Genomic DNA, 13374 nt, shown 5'->3' on the forward strand with positions numbered 1-13374 from the left:
ATCATCACCGTTCAACATTTTTGCTAAACATTCAACCTCACCTCCAGAACTGATAAATACCACGCCGCATCTCACAGACGCCGTCAATCACCGTCGACGCGGACTGTCACCTCGCTCTGTCTGAGGTGTATTCTATTAAGGGATAAATATCAAGTTGGTGACTCGTTTCGTCCAAATGTATCAATTGAGTGACTGATTCCCAAATTGACTCAAATGAGACACTCATTAGAATAATTTGTATCAAAAATATCACTTTATCGTTAGTCGAAATTTTGAAAATATTATATATTGAGTTCCGCACATTTTTTATGAATGGTATTACATCCAAATGAAAGATTCTGAGTCCTACTATTTTTGCTAATATTTTTAGATTTTTAAAATTTTATCAACTATTTATTTTTAATTTTTTGATTGTTTTATTTGGTTTAAATAAAAATAAATAGGAGATAAATTTTTAAAAATCTTAAAATATTATCTAAAATACTAGAACTCGGAATCTTTCTTTAGATGTAATACCATTCATAAAGAATGTGCGAAACTCAATATATAATACTTTCAAAATTTCGACTAATGATAGAGTGATATTTTTGATACAAATTTTTCTAATGAGTGGCTTATTTGAGTCAATTTAGGAATCAGTCACTCAATTGATACATTTGGACGAAACGACTCCCCAACTTGATATTTATCCCATTCTATTAACCTCTCCGAAAACTCCCTCCATCCCAATTTAAATGAGCATTTTACTCATTTATGTATTAAATGATTATTCTTTTTTCCGCATCTGTTTATATTTATTATGTTGACTTTCTATAATATTAACAAAATGGTAGTATATTAGAAATGATAAATAAGAAAATGGAAGAACGGAAGACTGTTGATATATATGCATTGAAAAGAGAGGCTTTACTATTTTCGGACAAAGTTTTTTTCCGAAAGAATCATCTAATTTGGAATTAAAGAAATGATCCATACGAGCACGGTTAGATAGCTCAGTGGTAAAGAGCTTATCGTTTGTCGTCCCAAGTAAAACTATAAGCCATATTTGTCAAAAAAGATATAATCTATACGTATTAGAAAAATCATAAGTTTGACTCATTTTAATTAACTCTTACTCCATCTGATCCATTATATATGACGTTTGACTTTTTACACATAACTTTAATTGCTTGGACCGTATAACAAATATTAATATTTTTGTAATTTTTTTTTTCTAAATAAAAAATATAACATAAATGTTTTAATTCTGGAAAAAGAAAATTGTAAAAATACTTAGCATGTACTCGTTGACACACCAGACAAACCCAATAATCAATAATTAACCAATTTATATTTCTAAGTGTTGAATCAAGTTTCTCTAGCAAATTTTAGTCCAATTAAATTGATAATCACCCAAATAAATTTGAGAAAGGAGAAACAAGTCTGATATGGAAAAAACATGAAACTTCATATGTAATATCTGTATCTTTATTTCCTTTTTATACATCCCGACATCTAAAAGTAACCATATTCTGATATGATATACTAGTGCAATGCACCTTAATCAGGATGCATCTTCATCAGCAAGACCACGCGCGTGTTTCTCTATATTCCACAAATTTCGAATATAACCAAATTTACCGGTACTTGCCAGTATTTAGGCATGCAAAAATTATAAACTTATTGTCCCAGTGAATTCCTTTTTTCTACGTGAAGCTCTATATCCGAAAACCCAAACAATAATTTAAAATTTAACCCAGAATATGCTCTCGTATCAACCTCGATCAGTAAATTCAGTTAACTAACCGTTATTTTCGACCACTCACTCCCGCCCTACAAATAGCCCATCACAATTCACAACTCCTCACTCAAATCCTACCAACATTTCTAACCAAACCATACAACTCATTCCATAGCCAAGTATCAATGAGCAGCAATATCGAAAGCCTCTGGGTTTTTGCTCTAGCTTCTAAATATAAATCTTATACTAGTATCATCAATTTCTTGGTTCTTGTATCAGCTTCCGCTTTGGCTTGGCTTGTGATCACCCTTATTCACTGGGCTCACCCTGGAGGCCCTGCCTGGGGGAAACACAAATGGGTCGAGAAAAGGACTAATCATGGCTCGTGTTCTTCGGGCCGGGTGATACCTGGCCCGAAAGGCTTTCCGGTCATTGGAAGCATGAGTTTAATGACCGGATTAGCCCACCACAAGCTGTCTGCCATGGCTAAAGCCTGTGGAGCCACCAGTCTCATGGCTTTTAGCTTGGGGGAAACAAGGGTGATCATCACATCGAATCCTGATGTAGCCAAAGAGATTTTGAATAGCTCTGTGTTTGCTGACCGGCCTGTGAAGGAATCAGCTTACATGTTGATGTTCAACAGAGCTATTGGCTTCGCTCCTCACGGGGTTTACTGGACAAGTTTGAGGAGAATCGCGGCGAACCATTTGTTCTGTCCCAAGCAAATCAAGGCCTTTGGAAGCCAGAGGTTTGATCTTGCTCATCAGATGGTTAATATGTTTAGAAGCCAAGCAGACAAGGTGGTTACGGTTCGAGATGGATTGAGAAAGGCTGCTTTAAGTAACATGATGGCCTCTGTTTTTGGAAAAACTTATGGGCTTGATTCAGAGGAAGCAGAGTTAAGGAAGCTGGTTGATGAAGGGTATGAGCTCTTGGGCATGCTTAATTGGGCTGATCACCTCCCCTGGTTATCCGAATTCGACCTGCAGCATATTCGGGCTAGGTGTTCCTCTCTCGTGCCTAAGGTTGATTGCTTTGTCCGTCGGATTATATCACAACACCGCGAGAAGAACACCGGCTGTGACTTTGTAGACGTTCTGCTATCTCTACAAGGCCGTGAAAAGTTGTCGGAAGATGACATGGTTGCTGTCTTATGGGTAACTAACCTTGCATTCTACCATCATAGAATCACATTAGTTGCTACACTAAAATCTCGATTAATTAATAATTCATGAAAAATTAATATTTGAAGTACAGATTTTGGTCCTAACATAATAGGGACTGTACATATCTAATTTATAGAAAATTTAAAGGTCCCGACATTATTAATTTATAGAAGTTTTACTATACTCAGATATTAGAGCTTTTTTTTCTTGTTTTTTTCCGCTAAACGTTGAGTTTTGTATTGTTAATATACAGGAAATGATATTTAGAGGCACGGATACTGTGGCAGTTTTGATCGAGTGGGTGCTAGCGCGGATGGTGATTCATGCAGACATTCAATCAAAAGTACATGATGAACTCGACATGATAACGAGAAGGTCACGATCCGTGACCGAGGCTGACCTCTCCTCCATGGTGTATCTTCCAGCTGTAGTGAAGGAGGTGCTTAGGCTACACCCTCCGGGCCCGCTTCTCTCATGGGCCCGCCTGGCGATCACAGATACGATTGTTGATGGGCATCATGTTCCGGCAGGGACCACTGCTATGGTTAACATGTGGGCCATCACAAGGGACCCTCATGTCTGGGAGGACCCGCTGAGTTTTAAGCCCGAGAGGTTCCTGGACTGCGGATCCCCTGATGTGGAGTTCTCGGTTATGGGATCCGACCTGCGACTGGCACCGTTCGGATCCGGGAGACGGGCGTGCCCGGGGAAGGCTCTGGGGTTGGCCACAGTGACCTTCTGGGTGGCCACCCTGATGCAGGAGTTTGAGTGGTCTCAGGCTTCAGATTCGGGCGTGGATATGTCTGAGGTGCTGAAACTATCGTGTGAGATGGCTAAACCACTGGTTGCTAGAGTGGAGCCGAGGCGCGCAAACTATGTCTAGTGTGTCTTAATTTGAGTTCCTACACTAAACTTGTTCTTTTAGTTCTGCCTTCTATGTTAGACTCTGGATCTTCATTTGTATCTTTGTTTTGATCATGTTGTAGTAGTAAATACAGAAACCGTAATATGTTAATTATTTTTGTCCAATCTCGACCATGATATCCGGTATGACTATTAAAATATAACTTAAAGATCCATTTGACCATTCTCTAATACCTTAGGTTGTGTTCACTTGGAGTGAATGGAATGAATTTTGTACTCTAAAATGATGTTGATCAAAGAAAATGTATATAATTTTCATTCCTTTAATCATTTCAACTTTACTATTTTAACTATAACTCTAACCCACATGTTTTGGAAGGAATGCTCATTCCATTTGAACATCATGTTTCTTCACAATCTTTCTCACAAACAAATTAACTACTATATTCGTATTTTGTCATCATTATCTCATACTTTCTTCTTTCTCCTTAAAATTTTTATATAATTTTTTTCATTCCATTCTCCCCTCATTCCATTCCATGAAGTGAAAACAACCTTAGAGTTTTAGGTGGACTCGTTCTCAACATGACATCAAAGCTCCATTTGGAGTGGTTTTAGATAAACTCGTTCTCAACAAAGGCAGAAGAAAATCACAAACTGGGGAAAAAAATTGGAATTTAAATTTTTAAACAGGTTATTAACAAGAAAATCAGTAGTACAAGAGCCTTGAAGCCAGCAGATACAAATCAGGAGTCCAACAAGAGCAGGTTCTCTAATAGAGCCTTGCAAGCCTAATCCTTTTTGTAGATTTGAAATATACCGTAAGCTAATGCAATGATCAACAGAGGAAGCAAAACGCGAAAGATACCCACAGACTTCGACGTAGATATTTGTTTTGCTACTACTGAAATTGGATTGTACTGTTTTTTCGCAGGAAGAGAGGAGGTGTCAAGGTCACCAACATAGTACTTTTGCAAAATGCCTGTTGCCTCCCCACTATGGTTAACACCGTTATAATCTTCAGTGGCATCTCTTCCTACAAATAGTTCCACAAAGTTTCATTCCATTTAGCATCATTTAAATGATGTAAATTGAGCTTCATCAACAACGAGCCAAGTGTCTTACCAGTTGCTTTGAGTATGATATCCTCACCGCCAGGATGCTCATAGAGAAACGGGGTCACATCATACACCTGCAGTATCCCATATTTCCATACATTTAATCAGCTGGAATAAATAGAGCTTACCATTCATGTAAAAACAGAGAGCCCGAATCAAAATTATAACAGACAAGTACACATATGCTTAAAGAAGTACATATCCCGACAATCTCAGAGCGATAAGATATATCTATTACTAAATAAGTCACTTATTTCTGAAAAAATATTGACGATCCAAATATCCATTAAATACTTGATGCTAAAAAAATTATTTCTTTCGTCCAAAAATACATGTTTCTTTTGGAAAAAATATTTGTTCCAAAATACTTGTCCCTCTTCCTTTTCAAAGCAATTGTTTGAATATTTTTTCTTTGAATATCATTGAAATTCAATTTCTAATGTTTGACTAATATACACACGCAACTCAATTTAATTTATCACACATGTCAAGGATAGAAAAGAAAATTAAATGCTCAACTACCATTTTCCTAAGATGTGTAAATTTTCCAAAAGCGACATGTATTTTGGGACGGAGAGAGTATTATGTAAAGGTGAATTTTTTTTTCTAAAATAAGTCATTATTTTCGTCATTTAAGACGAAAATATTCAAGTAATTGTTTTGAAAAGGTAGAGGTATAAGTATCAATAGTAAATTAAATTGAGTTGTGTGTATATGTATATTAGTCGAACATTGAAAATTGAATTTCAATGATATTCAAAGAAAAAATATTCAAGTAATTATTTTGAAAAGGTAGAGGGACAAGTATTTTGTGATAATTTTTTTTCCTTAAAGCGATATGTATTTTGCGACGGAGGGAGTTACTACGTAAAGGTGAATTTTTTTTTTCCCGAAATAAGACATTATTTTCGTCATTTAAGACGGCCAAACATGCTCAAAGTAATGCATTGCAGATTTTAGTATGAAAGGCTGAAAAGTTCTTGCATAGATTGACGGTCTAGTATGGGTGTATGGCAGTGCAAACAAAATATATATGAAGAAAAGAATCACATTGATATGAATAAACACAGAGATAAATATGAGTCAAGCGATAAACAACCTTGTTGGAGATAATAAGCCAGCAATCAGACTTGTTGTTGTGGGTTGAGATATCTTGATAAGTTAGAAGTTTAGCTTCTGTAGTCGAACTCATATCTTCCCCTTCTCCTGCTCCCAAAAAACTAAGCGTGTCAAAACAAACTTAATAATATGATCACAGAAAGAAAATATGCACCGGATGCGATCAGAATTCCGAAACGAAGCAAAAAAGTACCTCTTCTTTAGTTGGAGATGAAGGGGGTCAGGAGAAGAAAGGAGCTGCTAAAAGTCTGTGGAATGAATAATTCTAGTAGTTGGTGAAATTGTATGAACTATGAAACCACAATTATATTGTGCTTGCACACAACATCACTACAGAGCTTACAATTTGTTTCTTTAAAACAAGTCCGACTTGACTGACTGTTAGGTGGTCAAATTTGTACACCCACGTGGACAATCTCCTTGTTATTGTGGCGGGCGGGGCTGGCTGGCGGGCTGCACTTTTACCTGTTTTATTCACGACTTGCTGTTGACTTTACCCAACTTATAAACTTTATTACTAAAACTTTATTTTTACCTAGGCAGTAAGACAAAAAAGAGAGAAAATAATATATAAAATAGTGGAAAAGAGAAAGAAAAGTGGGTAAAGTGGTGGAACTCATTGATTTTAATATAAAAGAGAGATGGTGGAGTTAAAATAGTGTGAAAAGGATGAAAAATGGGGAAAGTAGTGAGACTCATTAACTATTTTAGGAAAGTTTTGTAATGTAAAGAAACAGATGAGACGTAAAAAAAGAAACGGTAATGAATCTGATAGGAGTAGTTGTATGCCTTGTATTAAATGAATTTGAAATCATTCGAATAAGGTTGAAAATAATTAATTTGAAATATTAAAACTAAATTTTTTTGTCAATCAAAACGTCACAACATCAAATTACATCTTTTATCCTTTCTGAAAACAATTCCTTTAGCACTTCAAGTTTTTTATTAAACAATCTTGATTTACTGCCACGAGGGGGAATGACCATCAGTAGCCTAATCATACTTAAAATTTGAAAAGGAGGCTTCCTTCCTACTCGTTACTTATTGAAAATCGTCACAGAACTAAACCAAACCATCTAAGAAGATGTACTCATGAGCAGCAAAAGAGAAGTGTACAGTAAAGTGCAAATGTCATATCACTTATTACAGAAAATGATCTGCTGACATTTTTTAAAAAAAATACTATGGTTGACAATATTAGGCCCGACACTTCTACATATCATTGTTGTGTTCATCTTCAAACTCACCAGCTCCGCTTGTTCCATAATGATTCCATGGCAGTATCGATTCAAGTAGGACTGCCAATGCATTTCGGTTTGCTACTTCACGAGGAGCTCGTCCAACAGCAGGTGGGTTTATAGCCTGGTCTGCATTCTGCATTGCCATGGCCTGTGGGTCGAGAATAAAATTTTGTAAGTTATCAGGAGGCATAGTCTGCACAGAGTCTGAGAAATCAGACACCAGGAGATGGTCATACCTGCAGAAAACAAGATTTAGTTATATAAAATGTTCAACCGAGTAAAAACCTATTTTCATCATACATACTAGTAAAACAATTAGTGCATGTAGCACAAGTGAGTGCCGATTTCTAGGATACAAGTACGCACTCATTTTTCTCAGAAGAGAATGCTTCTTCTCTCACACAAGCCCAATCCTTAGCATCGCCTCTATTATGATCCAAGTCATCAATAACCTTCATTGCAGAATTCCTGAGAAACTTCTGCAGATCGGGAAGTCGCCAGATAATATAGCTCCTCTCAACATATATATTAATCAAATGGTCCAAGGATGGAACTCCTGTTCGATCAATAGAAAAAAACTTATGATTCAGTATGTTTGCCCACATCTGATCCTTCAGAGGTACTTTAGCTACTAATTTTTTTAACACTGGAGGATGAAGCATTAGTGCATGACACATGAGGTCAGTTGAGCTAGTTTTTTCAGCCTCGTTTGCATCAGTTGAGCCCTCAAGACAGAACCGGCTTATGGCAAGCGAAAATGAAAAATTTGGAAACAGCCATAGAGAATTATCGCTTTTGAATTCTTCTGAAAATCTTTCTAACCATGTATACTCTTCAGCCCTCAAAGCAAAATAGTCAATGCAGAACATAGCACCCATCGGATCATCTGAATCTAAAGAAAGCAGCAGTTTGCAAATTTCAAGTGCACAGCGATGGCATCCACGCCTATCCATGTTTTTCATGTGGGCAAAAAGAGTAGAAAAGAATGGCCTGTTAGTTTCATGGCTATATTTTAACTTACATTTGTCCTGTAAGGGACTGAACATGGGATGCCATGCACATTCCAGGGCATATAGACACTTAGATGTAGCATCAGCGGACATTTGATGTTCACCAGAGAATTTAAAATATTCGGCAAGAGTTATCAGTGAATCAACATGATAAGGGTGGTACAACAATATATTTGCTATGCCATTTAGATCATGTGTTGCTTTTGCAGATTCAAACGCAATTTGTGCTTGCTTGTAGGCAGATGATTGCACATACCTACATGAGATGAAACATAACAGATCAGACAATAATTAGGAAAAAGCAAAAACAGAGAAAGCAGGAACTACAGTATTGTCAAATCACAAACGTTACTATTGCAGCGAAAAAATAAGAAAGAATGTCATAAGGTGCAGGTAAACACATGTGTTCCCTTGCTAAAAAGAAAATCTGATAAGGTTGCATAGAAAGGGGCACTATTTTCTACAGAAACTTTTAGCCTGTTCTGATGTGATGGGGTATAAGCCATATATTAAACATTTAAGAGACATCGTTACTATAATGTCTTGTTCTAGGTATGTTCTTCACAGATTGCACTGAATCTTCATGCTTTCAAGTTATCCATGGGACACTATAGGGATCAGATGGATTATGAATAGAAGACATGCATAGAGACATTGAGTCCAAAGCATCAAAACAACTAAACGCTTAAAAGCAACATTAAGGGGAAGTGTGACAGTTTTGCAGCTTTGTCACCTAAAAGAAATATTTAGGGGAAGTGTGGCAATTTTTGCTGCTCAAAACAGCTATTTTAAAGCAAATCCCTTCTTGGGTATACGGCTCTAAAATTTGACACAGTGAATACCCAGGTTAGAATTAAGATATCCTCAAGATAATCTTGCTTCTTTCTATCATTTGTAATGCTTTTGAGATAATACAAGAAAAGACTTGATTTAGGGCTTACAATAGTATAGACCATATTCCAAGCTCAGGAAAGGGTGATATTTATTCTGGATGGTTTACTTGTGAAAGATCGAACTCTGGAAGATAACTTTTGTGCCGAATTAAAAAACTCTCAATCACATATAATTGGAACCACTTCCTCCCATAAACCCCAGATCAGAGAACCATTTTAGTAACCTACACTAGGTTAGGGAGGTTGCTCCATGGATATTACCCTTTATATCAACAACTGATCAAGCCAACCTATGTGCTATGTGAGTCCAAGTTTAATGGTTTTTGAGACACGATGTAGCATTTAACAGAACTCCACAAATTTATGACACCAACCAAATAAGAAACAAAAATTAAATGCTCAAATTAACAGTCAACAGGAAATTTTAGGTAAGCAAACCTAAAGTAATGATAATGATCTTTTGTTTCCAGATATTCCATGGAAAATGATCCATCCCAACGAGGCCAATGCTCTAATGGAGAGACAAGAATAGTCTTTCTGTGATTGTGGTTTCCACGTCTACCTCCACGGTTCTGTCTAGATGGTCCTGCTTGATGACTTCTTCCAAGAGAATTCACAACCTTGGAACCAAATATTCTTCGCAGCTCAGTTTCTGCATTAAGCATTTTTGGCTCAACTTGTAAAACTGACGATGACAAAGCACCAGAAGTTTCATTTTTTGGTATGGCTCCTGAAAGACCATATCTAGGACTGGAGGACTCCTCTCCAAACATTGACATATTTGACATCTTATAAGATGCACTCTCAATATTCTTTTTATCCAAAATTTTGTCCTCTTTCCCTTTCTTTTTTTTATTTTTCTTTGTTTTGGCATTAGATTGCGAAACTGTATCATTTAAAACTACTTTTTCCGTCAAGCTTTCTTCCACTTCAGGATATCCTGAACTGGAACCCCCTGCTATATCCAAATCATTCTCCTGCACCAAAAATATGATTATCAACCGACGATATATATGTATAGGCAAATGATCAAGTAGAAACAAATACTAGAATAGAAACTAGAAAAATCATTGATTAGCGTAGTTATAGTTAGTGATCATCACCAACTCAAAAGCCCCAACTACCACCACCACTGTCAACACCCCAACCCACCAGCCCCCATGGTGGTGATTGGAGATTGACTTGTATATATGCATTTATTTAAACATGAAAGCTGAAACAAAACATTAAATATTATTGTTCTAATCACTATATATATATATATATATATATATATATATATATATATATATATATATATATATATATATATATATATATATATATATATATATAAAAGGTATTACTCTAGTACAAACCTTCTTAAAATACAAATTACAAACTAAAATAAAAAAAATCTCCAAATCACATCGAAATATAGCACATATGGTATGCAAATTGATCGTTGGAAGACAAAGAAAATACAGTGAAATCAGATTTCAAAAAAGTTCCCCGATTGACGGGAAAATTCAAGTTAGAAACGGAGGGGATCTTGAGGGATCATGTATGGGAGGGTGTATATTAATTGTGTGTGATGAATTCTAGGGTGCTATTATATTAGATTCATCCAAGGGCTTATATTCTTGCCTTCTTATTTCTTATTGAGCCTTTAAATTGTGTGCTGAGATACGATAAAAAAGTAACTGAAGTAATGAAATTGTATGTATAAATGTACACCCTTATTAAAAATTTGGATTAGGGTTGCCTAGACACGTACTGAGCCTTTGTGGTGGATCGTTTTACTAGGATCGTCCACTTCATTCTTTGTAAAGACTGATTATGCTTTCAAATTGGCCTCTACATGCTATCCCTTACCATAGTTCTCGTCATGTTCATGAGCTACTTCTGGAGGACTCTCTGGAAGTTATTAGGGACTAGATTTAAATTCTACACCACAGATGGACGGATAGACTGAGGTCACTAATAAGAGCCTAGGTAAATATAATTAATATGAGTCTGGTTGGGATAAGGTTTGCCTATGGTTGAGTTTTGCATATTGCAGACGTCCTATTAGGGCCTAAAGTGGCATTCGGCCTAGTAAACCCATAGACTTGGTTCCTCTTTCACCATGTGTAAGTATTTTGCACATCACATTCATGATTTACATGATGAGATACTAGAAAAAATTAATTTAAACAATGAAAATTATAATTTTTCTTCACCCGTACATCCTTAATATGGATTTCAATATCATTTAACGGCTATCAAATATAATATGGATTTCAATATCAGTATCTTAATTCTTATATCAATATTGAAATGAATCTCTTTATTGGTGGATTGAGATCCATTACAATTCCCCCTTAGTAGTTAGTACCCATGGACTTGGACAGTCGATCGTCGCTGTTAATACATCCAATCAAGCATGCTTTTAGTATTTGCATCTCATATTAGTGTTATCAAGTTTTGTCCTCCGGAATTTACTACCAAAAACCAAGAGTTTGATTCATGAAAACTACAGGAGTAAAATAATATTAATATTGTAATTTTGTCACATGTCATGAGTTCAACTTCAATATTATGTCATTATATATAATAAGAACAAGGAGGATAATTTGATAGTTTGAAATAAAATGACAGAATAAATAACAATTGTCGGTTATTATTTAATAAAGGTTAAAATTATATGACAATAAATGATATTCAAATATAATATTTAAATACTACATATAATTTATACTTGTTATATCCTAAACTAAACATAAGTAGGTTTTTAAAATAGAATAGGATTATTTTTGGTTAAGATTATAAAAGATAGCTATATATAATATTTAAATACAAAATGCATTCTATATTTTTTATGTTCTAGATCAAATATAAGTAGTTTTCGTAAATAGATTAGGATTCTTATTATAAAATTCATAACTAATTTTCACTACTTTTTATTTTACTTCCTTTTTTTCAATTCAAATTAAAATATAGTTGTTTCATCATCACCAAGTAATATTATTTTTTAGTTTTATGTGTGGGTTGTAAAATCTTCTAAATCTCACATATAGAACTAAAGATATAAATAAAATACTACAGAGGACCTCTCAAGTCCAAGCTCTTTTTTTCTTAATTCAATTTTTCCTCTAATTAATTAATTAACGGTCTAATTTTAAAATTTTGATAACAAAATTATCTTGCGTTTCTTAGAAATTGCATTGTGTTTTCAGCTTCCCTGACAATGCAATAGAAAGATGAAACACACTTCATGTTGTTGCGTTTCTAAACACCCATCTTTAACGTAGTTTTGTTGTAATATTAAAGACCATTCTTATGACTTGTGATATTCAGGGCATAGCATTTTAACTTCAAATTGTGAGAATAAGGGCCAACACCTGTATTTATAAATGAAAAGTATAGCTGTATTTTTTTTGTGCTGGAAGAGACCTTGGTTTTGGACTCTCATTCCAAATTGTGCTTAAAATCTAGGATTCAAGTTCAAAAGTTTATGCCGCCGATAGCAAGCTCAAAAACGTGACAAGCTCAAACACACAAATATACAAACAAGTGAACAACATGTATGCTAAATAATTAAACCCTACTGAGAGAGAGAGAGAGAGACTGACATCCTGTGATTGGTCATCGAGGAGATCGAAGGGGTTGACGGAGGAGGCCAAGGGAGAGGTATTTGAAGATTCGGAGTCATCGTCGCTGTACAAATCCTTCTTCTCATGTTGTTGATTTGCTGCTTCTTGCTCCTTGAGAACTTTCTTCATCAACCGACCAGACATGTTTAACCCTGCCCAATCACTTCAATTTCGATCTGATTATCCCTCTCGTATTCTAGGGTTTGGTTTTTGTGTACCGTGCGCTTCACAATTAAAATCACCCCCGCACTCTAACCTTCGATCATCAATTATTCGATTCAATTTCAATACTCTCTCTTTTTTTTTGCTTGTTATAATAATAATAATAATATTATTATAATATTTGTTAACTTAATACATAACTATATAATAAATTATAAATGGTAAAGAAGGACTAACATAACACAAAAAAAATGGTAATTATATATTCTTATAATATAGTTTTTCTCAGAATAATAATGAAAAATATCATTATTGAGGAAGAATTAACCAATTTATTCATATTCAATATTTTTTATCATAGTCTCTGAATAGTTGATAATGTTTCAGAATAAATGATCGCATAGATGAAAGTGTGTTATTATATATGATAACAATTTTATAGAAAAGTGAAATTTTATGAAAAAATA

At 35.0% G+C, this 13374-nt stretch overlaps 3 protein-coding genes across 4 annotated transcripts; 1 reads left to right on the plus strand and 2 right to left on the minus strand.

The window, feature by feature from the left end:
* The first annotated feature begins 1836 nt into the window (after positions 1 to 1836).
* LOC108227614 (cytochrome P450 78A6) lies at positions 1837 to 3915 on the plus strand. Its single transcript, XM_017402857.2, has 2 exons — positions 1837 to 2877; positions 3140 to 3915. Exons 1-2 carry the CDS (start codon positions 1906 to 1908, stop codon positions 3767 to 3769), a joined length of 1602 nt encoding a protein of 533 aa, XP_017258346.1. The 5' UTR covers positions 1837 to 1905; the 3' UTR covers positions 3770 to 3915.
* A 493-nt stretch (positions 3916 to 4408) lies between these two features.
* On the minus strand, positions 4409 to 6340 carry LOC108227615 (cytochrome b5-like). 2 transcript variants are annotated; one of them, XM_017402859.2, is made up of 4 exons: positions 6181 to 6340; positions 5968 to 6088; positions 4876 to 4942; positions 4409 to 4786 (listed from the first exon to the last, which is right to left on the minus strand). In XM_017402859.2, the coding sequence occupies exons 2-4, from the start codon at positions 6058 to 6060 to the stop codon at positions 4542 to 4544; spliced, it is 405 nt and encodes a 134-aa protein (XP_017258348.1). In that variant the 5' UTR covers positions 6061 to 6088; positions 6181 to 6340; the 3' UTR covers positions 4409 to 4541. The 2 variants fall into 2 exon arrangements, with proteins under 2 accessions (XP_017258348.1, XP_017258347.1); XM_017402858.2 differs by having other exon boundaries at positions 5968 to 6074; positions 6181 to 6339.
* Positions 6341 to 7046: 706 nt separating this feature from the next.
* LOC108227612 (uncharacterized) lies at positions 7047 to 13035 on the minus strand. Its single transcript, XM_017402856.2, has 4 exons — positions 12725 to 13035; positions 9570 to 10108; positions 7595 to 8494; positions 7047 to 7464 (listed from the first exon to the last, which is right to left on the minus strand). Exons 1-4 carry the CDS (start codon positions 12887 to 12889, stop codon positions 7200 to 7202), a joined length of 1869 nt encoding a protein of 622 aa, XP_017258345.2. The 5' UTR covers positions 12890 to 13035; the 3' UTR covers positions 7047 to 7199.
* Positions 13036 to 13374: the final 339 nt, after the last annotated feature.

Source organism: Daucus carota, chromosome 6, assembly GCF_001625215.2.
Source record: "Daucus carota subsp. sativus chromosome 6, DH1 v3.0, whole genome shotgun sequence".
NCBI classification, from domain to species: Eukaryota; Viridiplantae; Streptophyta; class Magnoliopsida; order Apiales; family Apiaceae; genus Daucus; species Daucus carota.